Source organism: Anguilla anguilla, chromosome 1 (assembly GCF_013347855.1).
Source record: "Anguilla anguilla isolate fAngAng1 chromosome 1, fAngAng1.pri, whole genome shotgun sequence".
Taxonomy (NCBI): Eukaryota; Metazoa; Chordata; class Actinopteri; order Anguilliformes; family Anguillidae; genus Anguilla; species Anguilla anguilla.
In genome coordinates this window covers 58,042,801-58,066,402 of record NC_049201.1, presented here as the reverse complement: position 1 = coordinate 58,066,402, position 23,602 = coordinate 58,042,801, and the positions used below count along the sequence as shown (strand labels likewise).

The window sequence follows — 23,602 nt, the reverse complement described above, 5'->3', positions numbered from 1 at the left end:
ATTCTTATAGCCGTATCCTCAAATAGCAATTTAAGAAGACAATTTAACAAGATACTGTGACTTACTCTTGCTCTTTAAAGGCATATTTTGTAGCTTCAGACATTTTCCCGAAGGCTTTTTGAAAAAGATGCTTCAGATGGCCGCTGTGAATAGCTTGCTTGAAAATGTCAATAGGGCATTGTGTGCGCTTCCCATTCATAGTCTCATTTATGCGAACGTGTCGTAGAAGCAGTGAGGAAATCCTGACAAGCAGCTGCATTGCCTATATCCTTTTTGTGTTTTTAATGGTGCTCGGAATGAAGTTATTGTTTACCACAGAATTTGAAGGAGTCAGGGTAATATATTGGTGTATTCCCTTGAACCAGTCTTCACTTAATGTGCCAAAATATTTTGTAATTTCTTTGTATAAAAAAAGCACATTAATGTTGATGTAAAATAATCCCACGGTAGGGTTTATGTAATCTATAATTCTGATAAGAAAAAGATTAACGTCTTCGTAAAGATGAAAATAGACTAATACTTACGCATGCAAATTTAAAATATAGATTTTCTTATTAATGTTAACTTGAATGTGGTGGGAGTTATCTTCGGAAGAACCTTTTGGTTTCTTGAGAGTTCACTGCCCACACTGTATATGTAGGTCAGGTAATATGGGATCATTGCTAACCCAACTGCGTAATGCAGTCTGAATTATCATTCCGGCTTTGCTGCTGGTGGAGTTGGCATGACAACTGGAAATACATTAGTTACAGCAGTAGTAATCCTTATTTCAGGGGGAGGCCTTGGATATCCTGTTTTAGACCATCACTTGCAAGGATCTCATAATCCCTGCTTTAATTAACCCTGATAATGATCCTTCAGGTTTTATAATGGATTACATTTTGTTTTGACATTAAAACACATGCATTGGTACACAGAAACCTCTGTATGTACTATTAAATGTGTGATGATGACGATTACCCTGTGTGATATCAGATTAATGAGGGTGGTAGGTTTAGAAAAAAGGACATCTGTTTTGTTGCACTGTAGGTTTGAACAGATGGGCGGTAACTACTACTGTTAACTACAGTGCTAATCTAAGATCATGTAAGTGACATATAGCAGGAAAATATATAAAAAATAAAATAAACTTTTTAAAATTATTTTTATATTTTCTGGGTAAGCCTTAGAAAATGAGAGTGGGTGTGTGCGTGTGTGTGCTTGTGAAAAAAAAGAGTTCACAATCAGCTTCAATAAGCTTACTTTATGTCTATGCATGCAAAACTGGTACTGGAGCATACTTACATCCTCTTCTTAATGAGGGAGTTATTGTGATATCACACGTTTTACAGGCGAGAGGGTCAATTTTCATCTTGCAACCTTGCTCTTGCGGTTAACTATTAAACACATATTTATTTGGAGAGAGGTTAAACTGTGTCAGGTAAATATTTTCTTCAATTAAGTGCAAGAGCCCTATCTCTGGTGTGAGGGCGGCCCTGGGCTGAAGGTCAGCGCAGAAAGCTCTCTGTCCAGGCGAGTCCTGCTGGGCTTTTTTTGTCGGGAATGTGCTGGGAGAGGAGGCTGCGTGACCTTCCTGCACAAACACAGCGGAGCGAGAAGGGGCATTTGTAAGGTTCAGAAAGCCACACTTTCAGATTTTCACGGCTTCTGCAAATAAAGATGGGCCATCTTGCCATTCAGACGACCTTTTCACAAAACCACTGTGGACCTAGAAAGGTCCCCCCTCATGTTTGTGGAGATCATGAAATTCTGAGTGTGGGAGTGTTTGATGTGTACACTAGTTTCATTGGGCTTAGACTCAAGTCAGGCCTGTAAAATGCTTAACTCCTACAGTGGTTTTAAGAGCATTTTTTACTTATCTGGACAGCTGTATGTACCAGATATAGGTAAAAGAGTGAAATGACTTTTAAAATCCTATAACATGATAAGCAGCAGTGTGAACATCATTGCTGAGATGTGGGTAACGCAAACAATTCATTGTTGAAGCTTCTCGCCGAAGACAAATAGCAACAAAGGCCCTCTTTCAGTCAGGGTATCTCGGTGAGGCTGTGATCTCTCCTTATCTCCTGCACGATAAGACACATTACACTTTGCCATTTTGCTGCTGTCATTGGAGAAATCCAGGTGGATTTTATCATTCATGAGTTTACGATTACGACTCCCGCTCCCTGGAGTTTGTGTTGACATCAAGGCGGCTTTCCTGCCTGCAGCTCGTCAGAGCACAAATGAACGCTGCTCTGTCTCCCAGTCTCCTTCTCGTAATTATGTAACCTCTCGCAGTGCATGGGTTGATAAGCGTACAAAAAAATCTTGTTTATAGCTTTTTTCCGTCTCCTATTTTGTCCCTAAAGTCCGAAACATCACCCCATTTTAGACCTGTAGAACATCCACCTGTAAACATGTTAACTTCTATTCCACTGTTTATAGGTGTAGATTTTAGTTTCTGTGACTAGAACGAGAATAGAGAATCTTATGGCCTGTTTATTTCGTTTTTAAAAAGCCCTTTGTGTCGCAGGGTTGTTGAACAAGGCTCTTGGGCTCTTTTCATTGCTACCTAATAGGCCTATAACGACAGCATAATCATTTTTGACTTCTTTTGAAGGTCAAACATATTTTTGCCTATGGCAAATCAATTTGAATACCTTGGAGAGATTAATCATAGGTTCCTTTTTAATATTTCTATTTAATTGCATATAGCCTAAAATTTTCTTTTTCAGATGAAAAATTCAGTTCTGTGCCTGCTGGGTAACACTGGACCAGTGGGTAAGCATGGCTGCTGTGGCCAAGATGTGCCAAAATTTATTTTCTAAATAGTAATTTTATAGTTTATTATTTGACATTATGGACAAAGTTGGCCTACATTTCTAACAATCATTGATTCTCTGAAACTCTTCTCTGATTTAGCTTCTTTTTTTAATTAAATGCACTCATCAGAAAGCTGTCACAACTCTTCCAATAATTTAAAATATATCAAAATAGGCACATAAAAAATAACTTGAACCCATCGGCTCATTAGCCTGTTGATACTCACAGTATTGTACCAAATTATTAGTGTTTCAACTCGGCTACAACTGTCATTTGTTGACTCTTATGGTTTCTGTTGCACTCTTTAGCTAATACATCATTCATTCTTGCTGCTCTGTAAGGTAAGCTAACATGCTCTATGCATGAAGCATAGGCCTTTGACCCCACAGGAAATACAACCCTATCCACCTGAGCAGTTTCTGATCTCATCATTCCTGCTGGAATGTAACTGCCACCTACTGGTCAGTGACTTCAAAGTCAGGTTCAGTCACTGGAAAGCTTGCTATCAGATTGGCTCTGCCTCCTCCTGAGACTCCTTTTCGCATGAAATATAATGGAAGAGCTACATCACTGAGTACTCTGCAGTGAACATGGCCTGTTTCTGAACTCTTGACTTGAATGTCAGATACAGTGTGAGGAAGGATGGCATTGCATTATAATGGTTAGGAAACGGGTCTTGTACATCAAAGGTTGTGAGCTCGACTCCCTGCTGGAATGTTGCCATTGAGCCCTTGAACAAGGTATTTAAATTAATTGCTGCAATACAGTGTACAGTATAGTTTTATAAATTGATTTCATGTACAATAAAAAAAAAATTGTTTCTAAGATGCTCTGGATGAGAGTGCCTACTAAATGCTCAGCTCATATTATTTTTATTTTATTTTTTATTCTAAAATAAATATTTAGTAAACTTTCTGAAAATGATTTTAAGAAGTGAAATATGCATTTGTATTTGTCTTGACCAGTGCTTTCCTCATCGTTTGTTTACTTGTTCTCAGGTCTGTACAGGCTATCACTAAACAATGTCATTACTCAATTCTCGATTCAATAAAAAATCTATATTTGCTGGCGTTCAAGTTACATTACATTACATTCATTTGGCAGACACTTTTATCCAAAGCGACGTACAAAAGTGCATTTTCATGATCGTAGACAACTGCTGAACACGGGTTCAGTAAGGTACAATTACTTATTTTGTACAGCTATTTCTAGCCGAGAACAATGAACACTATCCTGGTCTAACATCTGCAAAGCCAACTAGGCAGAAGAATAAGAGTCTCAATTCCGAAATGCTATTTACCTGTTCAATCAGTTCTCCCTTCCATAAATAAATATATAGTCTTCTTACAAGCATAAGGCTGTATTCCCTGTTATTCCATTCCTAAAAAATGATATATTTGTGTAATGCTGTTCAATTTTGCTTTCCACAAGGGTCTGTTTGCTATACATGGGTTCCCCTGAGCATGCCAAAAATCTGACTTTGATATTTATGTTCCATTTTCAAGTCATCAACAGGGATTTTTGCTATTCCAGTATTTCTCAAGGTGATTCCTCAGCAGTATATTTTGTTCTCTAAATATGCATAGAACTTGATGTTAACACTGATACTGCAGTTATGATAGGTGAAAGATTGAAAATAAAATAAAAAACAGGTGCAGTGGTTTAGTCATTCGTACCATGCAACTCTTTGCTGTGAAAAATGAGTTTTGCATTCAGAATTTAGCCTAGCTTGTTGCTGAGCAGTTTAGTGGAGCTACCTAAATTAAAATATTTGGAATGGCATGTCCCCGAGGCAAAGGGCATTGCTTCATTAATTAGTCCCTAAATGAATTGCAGCGCGGGGCTCTGAAGCAATCTGAGGAATTTCCAATATACGCGGTTTTCTTATTTCAATCGATTGCCGAGCGAGAGACGAGCAGCTCCGGGCGCGTGGAGCAGAATAGCAACGACCGCGACGGCCGGCGAATGTGTGACGGACGCTGCCTGGAAGCCGGCCAGGGCTGCTGGAGTACGCGCCTTATATCCTGGTGCAGATATGGGCCGTGCCCCGCAGCTGTAACGCGCGCAGACCGGGGGGCTTCCGAACCCGCGCGGAAAGACGCCCGCCTGCAGCGAGGCCCGGCACGTCCTCCGGAATCCCATTGGAAGCGGGAATGCAGGTACGCAAGAGACTCTTCTCTCCAGTGCTGGGTTTTCATCTCCGCTTTCAAAGACATAAGCGTGTGGAACACGAGCAAAGTGCAGTTTAGTTTCGGAAGCGAGCAGTCCTATTTGTAGTGCTTTCCCCCAGCCTTACTGTACTTTTGAAGGAAAAGGCTATTTAACGTGCCCTCTGCCCGATACGCCTCTTTAGTTTCATGTCCAGTAGCCCGTTGCAGGCCTTTAGCTTGGAGCTATCAGTCTGTCAGAAAAATATCCCCTCAAAAGGATTGGACTCCCCGTGTTTGGAGTGGAGAATTGCTGATGCAAGAAGTAGCAGACAGTTGGATTTAAAAAAAATCAAAATAGGTCTTGGAGGGTTGGTGGCGGTTTAAATTGGAAACTAAACCCTGTTTTTCTAAATAGATCCATCTCCTACACATCCTTTTCATTCCCCCAGTCAGAGTTGTCATCACAGTGTTTATGGGTTTTTTTTTTAGAAAGCATCAATTTTCCTAATCTATTAACAATAATAAATAAAATCTCAAAGTATTTCACCTTCATTAATGCATCCTCTTCGGTTTGTCTCTTACAGTATTTTGATGTCATTGTCATGTTACAGGTCTAATGTTTTAAAGATATAGAGGGAAAAACCACAGGAACAGCCAACAAAAGTCAAAACAGCCACCAACATGAAACAATTCAACAGGTCAATTGCTTGTTTTATGGAGAACTCTCAGAAATCTCTCAAAACCACAACCAAAACTATGGAATTCTCTGGCCTTTGTTGTTGGCCTTTTCCGTAAACACGTCACAAACCATAGGCCAGTGGTTATGATAAGTTGACTTTTTTAGTAAACAAGCCAGTATATTTTAAAGAAAATCCCATGACTGACTCCAGTTTGTACATGCTGCACACGAGCCTGTGCGTCCTCTGAAAGGCTCAGTCACAGTCTGACCGCTTGTTTTCTTCCCTGCAGCCTGCAGTCTGCGGTCTGCCTGCTGAGTCCCTGCAGCTCTTCTGCTGTGCGTCCATTCACAGCTTTCACATTCACATTTTCCCTACTTTTAAACTGCTCTGCTGGTCTATTGTTTATCTCAGTTTTTAAAATTTGCTGCCATGTTTTTGCCTTGTTACTTTTACATACCTGCAAAGCCAAAACCCTGATTCTCTGCTAGGCTGTGGGGCCCCTGTTTCTTCCAGCTCAATATGAACTTGCCATGTTTCTTCTATGGAATTAAGAGCCATGCCTGCTTGAGTGTGTATATCAAAGGACTGGTGACTCGCATGACATAATTAATTAAAAACGTACAGTCAGTTCCAGAATTATTGCCACCCTTGGTACAAATGCAAAAAAAATGACTGTAGAAATCAAGCTACAACATACACTAGCTGGATATATTTACTAGAACTGTTTGTTTCATGTGCCCTGTGTGAGGGTACAACCTTCTGGTTACTTGTCTCACTTCCCACCCACAATTTCTAATACTTGCTGCTACCCCCGCACGTGTCACCAGGCAGAATTTCAGGCAGTGAATCAGGAGTACTGCCAGTGATTCAACGTGCTTCATAGTGTACTTCTGCAATAGTAGCAGCCATATATATATGGTCACCTTAGACAGCCTCCGTCTTTTTGATATGTCTCCACAGTTAATGTCGGTTTACCAAACCTTAAGTCGTAAACGCACCGATCGTTTATATTTTGTAAACGAAGAATTAAGTAACAACACATTACCATGACTGTCACTGTAACATTTGAACAATGTTGATTTCATGTTGTGAGGATATGTTTTAACCAATAAAAGACGTCTGCACTCAGAATGTCACTTGCTTGTTTAGTGTGTGCAGTATGGCCGTCTCTTGAGTGTGTTATTGAATAAATGCATATTAATACTTCTGTTGCATGTAGAGCATAATACAGTATCTCATTGTTAAATTGCATATTATTGATTCTGTGGGATTTCTGAAAAGGTATATAGTGGAAGATGAGGCTGAACTTCCACTCAGGGTCACTTTGTGGTGCAGCGGCAACAAACGGTCCCATTATCTCGAGTGTGACCCGAGGTCACATCCTAATGCCTTATTAATACTTTATAGCTGCTTGATCATGGACAAAACGGTGTTGTTGGGTATAGCTTGTCTCGTTATACATCTGGAATAAACAAAATTGTCGCTTCTGGACACCATAGTCAGTAGACATGATCCAATTCATGCCAGGAATATCCACATTTAATAACAAACAGCGATATATCCATTGATTTACGTGTGTTAGGAGATGGTTCTGCTCTGGGCTCCCTGGCATGTTTTCATTTCAGGTCATCAGCGTGAGTTCAAAGAACCTGACACTTCACCTGTAACCTTAGATCAGTGTATTGGCTATCTCTGTTTGCTTCCACACGCCGGCCTGCGGTGAAATTAGTTCGTTGTGACACTGAGTGTTGGTCAAAGAGAAAAAAGTTGGAGGCGATCTATTGGACTTAATTATGCAATGGACGGGAATACACATTGAGTGTAGAACAGAGTTTGTTCAGACAAGAGCATTCTAGTGTTGATGGGAAAAATTAAAATGGCTTCCATTTGGAAGGTATAGGGGAACTTCACTGGTTTTGGCCCGCCTGGCCTTGTGCTTCTGGGGTCAGGCATGTGGCGTCTCCACTTGAGCAGTGTCGGATGATCTGGAGTTAATAATGCATGATGTCCCATTCTCACAGGTCATATTCTCTGTGGAACAACACCTTCCAACAAAGCCCTGTGTGTGTTGTCCAATGTCAAATGTGTGTGTGTGTCTTTTTGTGTGTGTGTGTGTGTGTCTGTTTATGTGTGTATGCGTGTGTGTGTGTGTGTGTGTGTGTGTCTGTTTATGTGTGTATGTGTGTGTGTGTGTGTGTGTCTGTTTACGTGTGTGTGTGTGTCTGTTTATGTGTGTATGTGTGTGTGTGTCTGTTAATGTGTGTGGACATATTCACTGTGAAAGGCTGTGTAAAGGGTGAGTTGATGTGTGTCCCATTTCCCGTCTTATTGAAAATGTCGATAAGTCTATTTGAAAAATGAAACTCGACGAGAGTGGTTAGTTGAAACGCAAAATGCACAACATGTCAATGGCCATTAAGGCTGTCAGTCGCTATCAGTAGTTGTGAACTCAGGGCTTATTTTGTTAAACTAATACTTTCCAGGGAGTCATCCTGTCATGGTGCCATCCTAAGTGACTTACAGATACAAAATTGGAAGAACATATGACTAACTCAGCAAGATGAGAATTTTTCCAAATATTAGTATGATACTCCAATGATTTTGGTGAATGAGTTGTTATTAATTACTGACCACTACTAACATCTCCCGTTCCTGTAAATTTAGATAGGCTCAATGACACCTTTAGCTGCGTAGCTCCATTATGAAAGGGACCAATGGTGAATACTGGTGACTGAGATAGCGGTCAGCCATTTTTTGCATGAACTTTAAAAATGCAGAAAGGCAATTAAAAAAGTAAAATAAAATAAAATAAATAAATACAGCTGTAGCACACACTTATTGGGGCCAATTCCAAGCAAAATGGCCACATGAGCAAAGTGCATGTGCCTTAGCATTGCATACAGCACATTTTTATAATATAAATAATATTTTTCCCATGTGTGAAAACATGCCAAACTTGCCAAAACGTGATAACATTAATTACATTCCTTAGCTACAGACTCGGGACCTGGGTACCAGTGACTACACTACTGTACCATAAAAAAGTATTTATGTTCTATCCAGGTCAAAGGAGTGTGGAGGAACTGATGTCGCAGCATAAAAGTATGAAATGTGTGTCATTTTGAAAGTCCTATGTGCGCTGTGAAGATGTTTACCATGCATACACATCCCTGCTGGCTTCAGAAGCCCTGGGAAACTGCCCTTAGGAATGCAATTTGCTATATATCTATAGGTTTTGTGGACTTTGTATACCAGAAATATTACTGGCTGTAATGGCCATATTCTTTTATTTACAAATACTGCAAATGAACAACAGAATGGAGTCGGGATTTCTGGTATTACCCTCATGGCTGAATGCATTACCCTAATGGCCCTGTGAAAGTTGGTGTTCTGTTCAGGGATATAGGTGCTTGCACATTACATTGTTTTATATTACCCAGGTAGTACTAAGCCTCTACCCTATGAGCCAATCAGTGAGCAGACCAGCCCCAGACAGGATTTCAGCTGTGAATTACTGGACTTTGTTATTATAGCCGGGCCATTTCTCTGCAGACTGAGGGCATGTAGCCTTACTATGATGGATTTTACAGAGGATAAACATGGACACGGCTTTGCATGACTGTGTGATTTATAATACAGAAGCATTCAAGCTTATGTGCTGTGTGTGTATGTGTGTGTGTGTGTGTGTGTGTAGTGAGAGGGGGACATTATGCTGTAGATCTGAAATGACTATGAGGCTCACATTGTTGCTGCTGTCACTCAGTTTTTGATAAGGGTAGCTGGGCGCCATCTCACTCCCTCATTCCTATGGAAACACCCAAAGCAGCCAAGGTCAGTGGTGAAGTAGAACGAACCGCCCGCGATACTGGATGCGTTAAGAAATGGCTGCTGCCATCGCTGTGCTTAGCCTCCTCTGACATGGACCCCGAGCGTTCCCCCACCCTGGGCTGCCGGCCCAGATAAGCCTCGCTCAAATTCTTCCGATCCTCACATCGCTCCAGTCAATAGCACTCAGTAAACGGAGCGCGACCTACAGCAATGCACGCTGCATGTAAAATATATCTCCAGCGTGTCTATCTGTTCATATTGAGCTGGAAGAAACAGGGGTACCACAGCCTAGCAGAGAATCAGGGTTTTGGCTTTGCAGGTGTGTAAAAGTAACAGCTAGCATACGCCCAGAGTGGACCTGGCCAAAAGCTTTTTAAGATTCCACCACCACTGATTAATATTTTGATTTAGTGTAAATAATTTGATTTTGATTATGTAAATAATGTGCCCTGTGTTGTCTTCTATGCAAGGACACTTCTTCACACAGAAGCATATGTTTATTCTGTATGTATGTGCATGTATGTGTAAATATTTACTGTAAGTTTATACAAGGCATGACAGATTTATTTAGTCATTCTTAAAGCTAATTTATTCCACATGAAACATCTGAAATTGGACTCATTTAGGCTAACACTAGTGAAATGGTTTATTTCTTTTGTTAGGTTTTCTCTGGTGCTGTTGACACTGCTCGGCTCTGTGTAGGATTAATACCTGCTCTGCGGTCCTAGGTTTCATATTTCACTTAAATGGGGCTGTGCTGCAAATCAATAGCTTTTTAGAAGGCACAGTTCTGTACATTGGCCAGACGGCATACGCATGCTTTGCAACGATGCTGCACAGGCAGCCTGTATCAGCTTCCTTGAAACTCCACAGACCAGTCCATCTCCGTTCCGGGGTCCGCTCGCGCTGCCGCCGCTGACGGCGGGCTCACGGACCGCCGGACAGAAGGAACAGCCCGTGTGAGAAACGTGTCCCCGAGCCTAAAAAAGGCGCCTGTCCCTTTTTATCTCGCCGGCGGGTGAGGATTGCGATGCATCTGTCTGAGAGGCTCCTCCTTTCCCCCTTCTGCTTTAGTACAGCCTTCCCATTTCAGCTGGTAGGACAGAGGGATGTTTTGAGTGCATTTGCAGAGAGTGATTGGCCTGAATGCATTTCATCAACACTTGAGGGGCACAGGTGAGCTGTTTCCTGCAAACAGTCGCTGTGTTAAGGTAAGCAGAGGCGTTCGCTTTGATTTGCTCTTCTCTCTCTCTCACCCTGTCTCCTTCTCCCGCTCCTTCTCTCTGTTTCTCTCTCTCTCTCCCTCTCTCTCGGGGCAGGGCGCTGAACGCTTCACTGAGCAGTAGTAGTCCCTTGACAGCTGCAAACGCACGCGCACACACACACACACACGCACACACTCCTCGTACGCGGATTTTAACGCGTTGATGTTGCGGCGCCGGTTGCGCGAGGGGCTCTTGCTGCGGTCGTGTTTGTGATGACACGCTACCCACACGTCGGCAGGCCTGGCAGAGACTGGGCTGGTGTTGGGGATGTGAGCGTGGGGCGCAGAAAGCTTTATCGGCTGCTTAGCTAATTAGGTCCCGGTGATGGTTTGAGCGAGCTTCACTTCCCCAGCGCTCTGTCAGAAAGCTCTGCTCCTTCCATTGTGCCGAGCGGCTGGCAGTGGCTAGCTGAGCGAGCGAGCGAGCGCCCGCCAGAGTGGCAGCGCTCTGCTCTGGCATCGTCCCGCTGAGGACGCAGAGGGATTTCGCCGTACGCTTGGCTTCCTGCCTCAGGGGGAACAGGGGTACCGTGGAGATGTGGCGGGCCGCGTTCCCATCTGTGTGAAGCGATCACGTGTCGCTGGGTCCCGCTCTCCCTGGGGTCCCTCCCTTAGCTGATGCTCGCTACAGGGCCCCGTGTGGGGCCGGGGTGGGGGGGGGCTTTAGGAAGCATGACCAAGGAGCCGGGGCTAGCGGGGAGGGGAGGAACCAGGAGACCGTAAGTACGTCACAGAGGTAAAGCTGGGCACACACAGCCGAAATGTAAACTGAAGGAAATGGGGGCTTTGGGGGGGGGTCTGGTCATTTCAGAAGGGTCCGTGCCGCGTGTCACTCCCAGGCCGATGGCCACGTCCCGCGCCCCGCACTGCTCGTTTGTGTTTTTGTTCACGGGGTGAAATGCGAGCGCTCTGTGGAATTTAGCGGAGAGGGCTCTTGAAACGCAGTAGCTGCCAAGCGCAAGGCTGTGCCGGTAAAAGAGCACTCAAGCAGAACAACGCGAGTTACGCTCGGACACTCCAAGCAAGCACTTCATTAACTGGAGCTGAGTCTGCTCATGTGGGGGTGGGGTTAGGAACATAAGGATGGGACGCATTAATTATTTACATCATCTCTCCTACAGTGCGGGGGGTGCTGGCTTAATTGTTATGGTCACAGGTTTCAATGTTTTCACAATTCAAAAGGTTACTAAATCTGTGATATCTTTGTCCGGTGCCACCTTCAAAATAAAAGCTCCAGCTACATCACTCAAGGAAATCCAGCAACCTCCTGTTGAAACCAATCTCTCTGTCGCTCCGTCCCCTCACTGTACAGCCCAGCGTGAAAAACATTTGCTTGCTGCTTAAACAGTCTGCAGCTCACTGTGGGATCAGTGCCAGTGATGGCTCACAAATGGACCTGAGAACAAATTACAGGAGTAATGGGCACTGAAGACCAGTCTATACATCTTCCATGCAGCAGTAGTCACTGTTGTCGAAGTTGCTAAAAACACCGTTTCTGTAACAGTTAATCTACTCAAATTCAGCTACTCTCCACACTCAAAGGAGGTGTTTGGATGCCTGGATAGGATCAAGAAAAAATCTCAGGAGGATCATAAATAAAAATAGATTACTGTATACAAATGATGGAAGGACCTTCAGTGTACTACAGTATAGGCCTTCTGCAACTAATGAAATTCAAAGTATTGCGGTATTGATATTGTACAACTCTATCTGTAATGTTCATGCTGGAGTGTGCAGTATTGCACACAGTGATTACTACCCTGTTGTGCCTTAGTGACTCATTACTTTTAAAATGACTAACAAATGAGCAGTTTGGGCCCCTGGCTGTTATTTCACTCATTTGTGTGTTTGTTTGGAGCCACTGTCTTAAAGCACTTTAATATTGATATACAGATAAAAATAAATGTATAAATAAATGTGATGATACCAAGTTGTAGGACTTCCCACCCCTTGAGATTTTGAGTTTGTACTCTAGATGTGTGTTAAGTGGATTTCCACCAGAGGCCTATAGTACAGCCTATATCAGATTTCTCTGAAGAAGACTTACTCCATTTCTGTGTTGATTTGCTTAAATCACTTCCTGTTCCCTCTTCCCTTAGCACTTGGTGGAAGCCATGCATTTCATGGTTTAAAGACCAGAGGAAATTTGTGATTGTTGCTTGGATTGATACAAAACGTCTGATTTGAACTTAATTGAATGATTATGTATCATACCACGTAATGTGGACCTTCTTTCTTGTACATAGTTAATGATTGAAAACCTGTTTCGTTAGATTTCTTTGATTATATTTGATTAGAATTACACTTTATTTATCCCACAGGGAAATTACAGCAGTGCAGAACCAGAGACAACATAAGACATGTATGGAACAAAATAAAAGGTTCAAGGATTATTAGCCTTGCTAAGTAAAGTGACAGAAATACAACCGTGAGTTGGGGGTTTCCAGGTATGCATATCACTCGCTGTGAACTTGTACTCCCACTGCCACCCCCAATGCAGCCAGTAGTACTGCATAACAACACCAAACCCATGCTTCAAGCTCCACTGCACAGCTACAGGTTTTGGAGGCATTTGGTTGAATTTGAGCAGATAAGATGTTTGTGTACAGTTCAGAATTCATTCTGCTGCCTCTATCAACAGCAGCAGCCAAACATGCCCAAACCATAACACCCCCACCACCTTGTTTCTCAGATGAAGGGGGTTGCTGTGAATCTTGGGCAGTTTCTTTTGGCCTCCACACTTTGCTCTTGCCATTACTCTTATACAAGTAAATCGTGGTCACATCTGTCCACAGGATGTTTTTCTAGAACTCTGCAGTCTCTCTGCAGGTACTTCTTGGAAAACCTTAACCTGGCCAGTCTGTTTTTGCAGCTATCTAGTGGTTTGCATCTTGCAGTGTAGCCTCTGTAGTTCTGTTCATGAAGTATTCTGTGAACAGTACTCCCTGGCGCATCTACGCCTGCCTCCTGAAGAGTGTTTTTGACCAGTTGGACAGGTGGGTTTTTCTTCATCATGGTGAGAAGAGGTCTTTCTTGGCCTGCTAGGCCCTTTGCGATTCCTGAGCTCACTAGAGCTCTCTTTCTTCGTTACATTACCACAGTACGTAGAGAGTGTTTGTATTACACTACCCTGCTTTTTGCGGTAACGCTTTCATGGATGGTCGTCCTGAACTGCGTTTCCCTGAAATCAAAGCCCCAGCTCAAGATGCTTCGCAATGTGAAGACGCACGCGCTCAGTGGAATTTGTGTTGGAGTGATTCCGCTGAATGACCAGTAATACTCCAGAGGAAGGGCGGTTGTGGGGAAGCCTGCCAATTCAGTCATTAATGCATTACCTCTTTTCCCTACACAATATCAGTGCCAAGTGTTCTCCTCTAATCACACGGCGGGAGTGGAGAGGTGACCGTGAGTTCACCCACCAGCAGTGTAATTTACGTGGCGCGGCACGTATGAGTGGCTGTTGGAAAGGGCTTCACATAATGTTTTAGCTTAATGATTACTTGATATTGGATATCCTTGAATTTTTCTGAGGTGGCATTCTTGGGTAGATCCCCTCGGTTTTTTCGGTAATGTATTCCCCTGTAAGTTGCACAATACTTGCCTTTTACTCTTTTTGCTGGGAGGAACTCTTGGCTACTGGGGCCCAGATTTCAGTCTTACTGCGGTGCATTTTTCACCTAGCTTTGAAATAGCAATGAAGACTAGCTAACAAAACCTGCACATCAAGACCATGGAAATTACAAAATATGCACACTGTAGGTCTTTGTAATGAATATTCTCCCATTGTAGGTACAAAGAACTAGCAATGGGTTGCCCACATTTTTAGATAATACTGGCAAAAAGTGCATAATTTTGCTAAGCAAATAAAGATATTTTTTTCATTGCCTAATAGCCTAATTAAGAACTGGTTATATCTGGTGGTACTGCATATTTTGTGAAATAATCACTGTATTTTTAATCAAGGAAAATTACTGAAAACAGGGTGATGATGGTAAACAGCTGCTGGTACTATTCAGGTTGATGATGAAAGTATTAGGCTACTCAAACGTGGAATGGTTTGGACCAAAGGTAACACAGTGTGAAACCAGACCAGGGGGGCAGAAGGAGGAGGGGGACAATTGAACTTGGATTCGAACTTGAGCACATGAACCAAGTGTGAAAATGCACTTAAAATACTAACCTACTTTATGGTTTTTATTTGGTACTGTGTTTTTTTCAGTCTCTAGATCCGATGAAAAACATTGTTCGTGTATCATAAAGGAGCAGCCTAGGCCCAGATGTCCCTGTGGTCCCTGTGGTCAGGATGGGCCTTTGCTATTTTGTGGGAGGGGGGAGAATGGAGAACAGTAACCAAGCTAAAGTGGTTTATTTATTTGGGGAGACATCAGCATTGACTGCACTGATGTAATTAGCAAGTAATATTTTCTAGAATTAGTCCATTTGTAAGTTATAGATAATGACGAGTGATGGTTCAATCCACTGTAAACATAATTCTTATATTCATGTCAAAAATACTGTTCTTGCGTCTTGCTTACGTACTGACAGTACCAATAGCCGCTTTGCTAGCAAACTTAGTGACTTTATTTTACCCCGTGGTACCAATCTTGCTTTGGTATCTTACTAGTTGGGTAGTTGTTCAATCAGAATTAGAGATGATACAATGCTTGAAACCTGGTTTGCTATTATGACATATGTGAGTGCTCCAAAAAATGAATTTATTTCTGTATTTAGCATTATATCCATGTTTTGTTTGAGACTGTCTACAATCGATGTTATGCAGCAGCATAGATTACAAAATTGTCCCCAGATTTTGTATATTCCTGAAAAACCAATTACTACAGCAAACATGTCAAATGATGGTTTAATCTGATGATTATTTTTGACCTAAAAGCACATATTACTGTGCCTGCTGCTGGGGTCTCTGGTTGCTAGGGTGCATAGCAGGAGTGGCCAAACCGCCCCTGCCAGAGGTGTCCACCCACTGGCTGTGTATGGAGACACTTGTCAGTGTGATGTACTGAAGGGAACTGCTGGGGCCTCCTCGCTGTCTGCTGTTGTCAGCCTAATATTTTCCTGTTCCATTGCATTAGTTTTCTCATGTTGTTTCCTCTGTCTCCTCCACTCTTTAATTAAAACAAAATCTGGGCCATCTTTCTTTTGTTTGGGTGGTTCATTCCTCACTTGATGCTAATTATGCAAGATGCTGAGCTGCCTCCTCCTCAGAATTGAAATCACTGATCTGAAGAGAGTTTGAGGAAAAGGCAATGCTTTACAGTGGAACTCTCAGTTAATTATGCAAAATGATGTGCATTCACTGGCCTGTTTGCTTAATGGTCATGGAGTCACTGATTATACATGTTTATGTAGGACACGGTGATATTTCTAAATGAGGCAAAATAAGCACTTTTGGTATCCTACTTATTTGAAAATACTTTACATTTACATCAGCAAATGAACATCCACATTAAGAAAATTTGAGACTGCAGACTGGGAGAAAATACCTCCATTCCATTAATATGTTTATTTATTATTATTTTCTTTTCTTTTGTGGTCTGAAGTAAATGTTGCAGCAATAATTATTTGTCCTCAATTTTTCATGAATATTTTCCTTGAAAGCAATGGAATGGAAAGCTGTAGAGTTTTGAGTATTTTAGTTACCCAAAGAAAATGGCCCTTTCTTCCTTGCAAAGCCTCCTGGTCACAAATGGCTACCTTATTCTGTACATTGCACTAATTGCATATTCCTCTTCTTTTAATTTCACTGAGCACATCCTTTCAGAAATCTCTTGGGTGGAAAGACACAATATGCCTATTAATTAAGCTGTGTTGTCAATTAGATTCAGCCAAACAGAACTGTTGTAAGCAAGAATACATGCATTCCAGTGAGAGTAGCCTCACTCCTAAATATTCATTACATTTCACTTGCATTGATCAAACCAGCTGCAGTTTTACTGTTATATTTTAATTCTTTTATATTTACCAGTATGTCCATTAATGTGAACAAATGGATTTTAGCTGGTTATTATGTTTTGCTTTTGAGTTATTCTGTAATCTTTTGATAGGAGGTCCTATAATTGTGAAGGTTGTGGCTTCACAAGTGAATGGTGAAGGTTTCTGGTTAAATTGTCAATTATAGCATTTCTATTTTATCCCTGAGGAACATACTTACTCTGAAATACAGTAGCTGAATAGCTATACTTGCATTCTCAGGGATAGTAGATAATTCTACTCTCATTCTGGGAATGGATAGGATGTAAAATATAAGCTATGTACGATGCTCAAGATAAGGGTGTATATACTATTAATGTGACAAGCATAACCAGAGGCTGATAGTTGAATTAATGTAGTGGTTAAAACTCAGTGATACTTATAATTATGACCTGAGGCCTATTGAAGACTCAGAGCATGGAACATAGATGCTGCAGAATTTGCATCACTGAACTGATATGAGTTGTATAGGTATGAAAGAGCCTCCAGACTGAGTCAGTAATGCATACAAGCCCAGTCTGATGTGCCATTTCACAGTCAAAAAAATATGAAACGGTATAAAAAAAGCCCCCTTTACGCATTCTCATTCTGAACACAAAGCTGAAAAATGTGAAAACAGACAGTTTAATCTATAGTTACAGGGCTAAGATGAAATGAGCTGTTGTCACCTAGAGGAATCATATAATGATTGGAATCTTCTTCCACCTGATCTCATTGTGCCTGGCTTGCTCTGCACCAAAAATAGTCTTTTCAACATAATCAACGCTTCAAGGAGGTGGTCGAGAAGGTGTGAGAGGAGAAGCGTTTTTGTTGTGGGCACCTCAAGTTAGTTAGTAGCAAGTCTTCATTCCTTTGTTGGGTAACATTTTATATTGTGGCATCATTAATAAATGACAGACTTTATTAAAATAGTAAAATGCATTTTTGCATTTCGCTGTCCCAAATAAAGCATTGTGCTACTCTTAAAATGCCAAGCACAGCAGAACAACTGAAAAATGCTTAGTAGTGATAAAAAAATTTACAGTGAGTGTAAGTCAGGTGTAGGTAGTGTGCTCTTGGACACTGTACAACCTCAAGGGGAAGCAGGTCATACTTGTCAAGTAAATGGCTGCTTGCAGGGGTAATGTAAAAATGTTTGATATGCCCAACCAAAGGCTTTCCCTGGGTTTAAATTTCTCATTGGACCACCATTGGTGCTTTTGAATAATGAAGATGCTTTAAATAACAGATGCTTTGAATAACTTAAATGCTTTTCAATAATGCAAATACTTTTGAATAATTCTGCACACAATGGAGACTCGTCCACATCCTCTCCTGGAAAGATATTATATTTCACCCTCAATTAAAATCGATTGAAGGAATGATTAAGCAAAGATGAGACACAATTTTTTTCTGTAATTAATGCTTCAATGTCTTGTGTTTCAGGACTTGCAGTAGCCTATTCAGCTTTTGCCAAATGGTGAAGGCATAGTTTGAAGTTGATTGAAAAATAGCAGGGCCTAGGGCTTTTCAGTTGTGTGTGATTATTTTGGCATCCATTTGCAATGTCAGTATGTACATTTATCTCAAGTCTGTTTGTATATCTGACTGCTGTTACAAGAACAGACATTTTTCTTGAACTGTGAATGATTCTTGCGTACATACTGGATATCTGCTTATGTCTGGAATGTTACTGACCCCCTGAAGTCTAGGTTTTTACCCTTGAATTATTCACTGGCATAAAATAGCTCATTTATCAGATTAGCTGGAGCCTATTTATTTAGTCCTTTGGCAAAATACACACACCGGCATGGGTGTAGTAGAGTGTCAGTGATGGATGACAATCTGATTTATTGCAAATATTGTGAAAATGACTTTGGTGGAAAAATGGGATATATTTGGCTTTCCACTGTATGTATTATATACTGAGACTCCTCTGTTTATGAAGGGGTTTAATTCTTTCAATATGGAATATATGTATGTATACATATAATACTATCCCTCATTTGCCTCAGACATTATAATAATAATAATAATAATAATAATAATAAATGAATAAATAAATACTTAATTACTAAATTAATGTATCTTGAAATCCCATCCATAATATTTTCAAACCATTCTTTTGTCTCCTTTGGCTACCCCCCCCCCCCCCCCCCCCCCAAACCCAAAACAAAAGAATGAAGTTATTCATGCTAGTCTTAATGTAGTACTGTCACATTACTGTCTTTCTTTGACAGGGAGTGTTCTGTGTTTTTGCATTTACCCTGACCTTCTTTAGCATTCAGAGGGCTGTACAGTGCTCCTTAGCCATGGTGCTGGAGCTGAAAGTGCTGACGGTCTGCTCCTTGAACCCGCTGTCTGTTCTGGCAGAGCTTCACAGATCCTGCAGCCAAACCTGTCAGCCCTTTCAGATGAGTGAAACATCACATGAATAAGACATTGTCTGTTACAAACCCCCCATTTTCTTCCTCAAGGAAATATTCACTGATAGCAAAAATGGACCCACTGGAGTTGCAAATGCCTTCGTGTGTTGCAGGTTCTGTGGCGGCGCCATACATGCAGGTGCCTAATGTGGTTTTGAATGTGGTCAGAGTGTGGGCTTTTCAGGGTTGCGCCAGCTCCAGTCTTTTAGGATGGCTGTCTGATTCCTATAATGCCAAGGTTCTCGGGCTTACCACGTTTTTTCATAATTTGTAAACATTATACCATCAGAAACATTCTACGCCTGCTTTCTCCGCACAAGATTTGGACAACCCAAAATCGAGTGCACACGCTCTGCAGTGTGTGTGTAGCCTAAGCCCCAAAACCTGGTGGCCTTAAGTACATATGAAGACTACACAGGCATGTCTAGGCTTTTCTGTTCTTCATCACTATGGCCATTAAAGAACAAGAAAAATCTAAATATCTCTCTCTTTTATTGAAATCTGAAAAAAGTCAGAAAAGACTTAAAGGAATAATATAACTAAGAAATATTGTATATGATTGATACTGTGTCAGCAGTATTTCCTGCCTTCAGCGAGTGCCCTGGGTAAAACCCTGTGCTGTAGAATTCATCACATCACAATTAGTCAAATTCTTTTGAGGGAATCAGAGTGCCGTTCTATGCATGAACCGGTAGATTAGCTTCAACCAACCAAATTATTCTGTAATTTGTCACTGTGAATCCCACATTGGATTAAATTAAGAAGGAATCTGAAGTACATGGTCACACACAGTCGCATTCACATTGATCTATGAGCTCCTGCAAAGCTGATGTATTGAATCATTGTTTAAAGATTTCTCTCCCCATGGTCTCCTGTGCTAGCCTAAAAGGCTTTTTTGATAATGGATATATTGATGTTGGAGGACAGATATCAGTAGATAAAATATAGGCCTCTAAGAAATACATCTGGTAATTACAATGCAGGACTTCTGTGTGTCAGCTTACCAGCATCAGATAAAATAGTATCTGTCAATGTCCAGAAAAACATTTGAGACCAAATTGAAGAATAGATTTTCTTAAAGACTTATTGTCATGGCAAAGCTTTAAAGTGAAAGGGATGAAATGGCCATGATCTGGCCAAACCAAGTTTTTGGTTTGACAAGCCAAGTGTTTTATCATAAGCTATTTGCCATCTATCTGGTGTGCTTTTCTTTGTGTAAAACCTGGCTAAAGAAAATAGTGAATATAACTTCTGCCTCAAAAAGGTAGATAAATAACCTCATCAGACATATAGGTGTAACCTTTTTAATTCATGAAGTAGTCACATCACTCAGTAGAGGATTCCCTGTGTTGTACCAAAACAAAACTGAACAAAAACAAGACTGGTCCATATAGTGGTTTCCGTGAAGCACCCTTTCCTGGAAATGAAGAAAAGGAAACTCAGCCCCTGTAACATGCCTGTCCATAGCTGTAAAGTGACTCACCCTGGATACTGTATATAGAGGTAATTTGAATTCCTGCCCCATAAAGGTACAGGTATTAGCTTCCACACTGATTGAAAGGGTCCTGAATATTTAATCTGGGACAGCTGTGGCTGACAGGACAACATCCCATCTCCTGTTGTGCAGGAATATCCCTGAGCAGTACAGAGTAACCAGTGTTATTTAGTAACTAGGATAGTGCAGCAGAGATGTACTGCCTACATAATCTCCACTAATGAGGATGTTTGGTTTATGATTGATTAGCGCTGAAGAGAAAATGCATTTGACCTGCTCTGGGGAACTGGCAGCGTGCTCTCCACTCTGAAGGAAGAGTCCCGTTTAGATTGCTGAGAGAACACGCAGTCGCCGATTGGTGTTGTCGGCTGAGTGTGCTGACAGTGTCCGTAGAAACGATGCGAGTCACTTAACACCTTTCACTCTGCCGCCAACAGATATGTGTCACAAAGATGTCCACACGCAACTGCCAGGGAATGGACTCGGTCATCAAGCCCCTGGACACCATCCCTGAGGACAAGAAGGTGAGGGTCCAGCGGACGCAAAGCGGATTCGACCCCTTTGAGAAACCGGCCAGTCAGGTCAAGAGGGTCCACTCCGAGAACAACGCCTGCATCAACTTCAAAGGCTCGTCCACAGGGAAGGAGTCGCCCAAACTCAGACGCCACTCCAGTCCCAGCTCGGTGAGTTCCGGTACAGGTCACCGTTTGCTCGTCAATGTGCACGTCCTCATTGCTCTTATACATCATTGTTTGGCACTGTGTAAACCCTATGTGAGTTCATTAAGTGCTGTTTTTATAGATCCTTGTTAGTTCTCTTTTGTGTGACGTGTGCTTTGTTGTTCTAAATGATTATTTATTGCCCTCAGGATTTGCCGCACATATTGTAGTAATGTTTACGGCTTGATGCTATTTACAGGTATTCTGGTTGATTTGTATCTGTTTTTGTTGTTGTGGTGGGTCTTGGGATATGTGTATTCATTTATCATGTCATATTAGTCTTATAAGGCACTCTGGGCAACACCATTTATCTTATTGAATAATGGTAATAATATATTCAAAATGTTGCTGCATGCAGAGCCCAAGAGTAAAGCACAAAATGGCTAACTGGCCGGAGTCATCAGCAACATGAGTTAAACATAAAATTGCCTCATGAGTATCATGTTTTAAAGTGATACATACTTTTTAAAGATGAAGGAAACATCATTACATCTGTACTAATATCTATAGAATTTGGTATTGTAACACACCCTCTACTTTCCATAAATGTGCCTGGTTTCATAAAATCCAGAAGAGCCCGACTCATAATTCCATAACAAGTCAAAATGAATTTCCATAGTTCCATAGCAAATTTTTTGACATGTTAACATTTCATTCACAATTTTACAAAATTTGAATTGTGATCTATGGGATTTTTTTCCCCATTTGTTTTTCATTTCAGTGTTTTAAAATAACATTTATTAATTTTCTACCACTGCAACCTTAATGCATTAAGCACTATTTGGATACATCCTATAGAGTGTGTGTGTACACCAGATGGCATTAACTGAGCAACACTGAGTGAGAATTTGAATCCAAATGTTGTATAGCATTTTGTTTACAGAATATTTGAAAGAGATTTCACATAGTAAATAATGTATTATGGCTGAGGCAGGTGAATGAGACCACAGCATTGGATTGGCATTTAAAGTATGGGTTAAAAATTATTGGTTGTAATTCAAGTTACTTAATGTGGTATGAGGAATAATAAGACATATGTATTATTGAATAATTGCAGGAGGCCTCCACAGATGTAATTATGACTCTAGTGATCAATCGTCATAAATATCATTGTTTTAATGATGTATTGGGGTGGATGAAGGAGTGTATTATTTACATATGCACAGTGAAATGATGTTCATAGCTTTGCTGAAGTTGAATTTTCTTGTGGATTTTATTTGTACATCTTTATGTAGAACAATTGAGCTGGGTTTCATGTTGTCTTCGGAGTTAGGCCTAACCCTATGAGGGCTGTGTATGTAACATGTTGGTAAACAATAACACAAAGACATGACATCCTGAATTTGGGAAGGCATTCCAAAGTTATCTTGAGGGGTTCACTGAGATTGACACATTTGAGCTTGTTTCTGGAGTGGGCTGTTCAGTATTAGTGGGGGTGTGTTAACTCTCTCTGAGTATCGGCGAGCATGCAGTACGTTAGTAGAGATTCTGCCACTACTGATGAATGAGCAGAGTAAACTCTTGGGCTTAACTAGCCTGCTTCCGGCTCTCTTATCAGTACCGCTTGGAATTCTTCGGACAGTCTCTTGACTCTTGTACTCTTGGCATAAGTTTGGTCATAGAGGCCAGTTGTGTCAAATCTGTTGGAGGAGAGCATATTTGCTCACTGATTCACTGCCATGAAAAATTAATGAGAACAGGAGCTGCTTAGCATCTCAAAGGTACTCTCAGGCAGCCCTGACTTGTGCTCCTCCATTATTGTACACTTTGTAGGGAATCATGCAGTAATTCTGTGGCTCCTTCTCAGAGGCAGATCTATCTCTGTTATGAGTGTCTCCCTTTAAAGGAGAATTACAGACTTGGAAATGAACCAAAGAGGTTCCGTGTGGCATAGCAAATACTTAAGTGCAGGAGTGAACATTCAATCCATGTCTGATGAGCTCAGAAGCAACCCTCTTCCTCCACGGATATAAACCTGACTTTATCCAGCCAGAAATTATTGTAGCTTTCATTAAAATAATTAAAATAAAATAAAAAATTATTCCATGAATATCTCTCAAATATAGCCGGCAAGTTTCTAATGAGAATAAAATCAGTCAAAAGTTTGTCATTATGGATATAGGTATAACTGCACAAACACCCTCAGAATGAAAACTTTTTGCAATTAATTAAAAAAAAAAGATTTTTGATGTTTATAATGGAAATGGTTAAAGCAAAACTTTAGCTTAGATCTTCTTAGTCCATAGACTTCCTTTCACTCTTTTTGAA

At 41.1% G+C, this 23,602-nt stretch overlaps 1 protein-coding gene across 3 annotated transcripts in view; it reads left to right on the top strand.

Moving 5' to 3' along the window:
* Nucleotides 1-23,602, top strand: part of cdk14 (cyclin-dependent kinase 14) — a 143,270-nt gene that overhangs the window by 15,446 nt on the left and 104,222 nt on the right. For 2 of the 3 annotated variants that reach the window (XM_035432088.1, XM_035432097.1), the window contains exon 3: nt 21,053-21,298. In XM_035432088.1, coding sequence (XP_035287979.1) covers nt 21,053-21,298 — 246 coding nt within the window. Of the gene's footprint in view, nt 1-10,381; nt 10,675-21,052; nt 21,299-23,602 lie in introns of those variants that run through there. The other variant, XM_035432107.1, reaches the window with a different exon arrangement.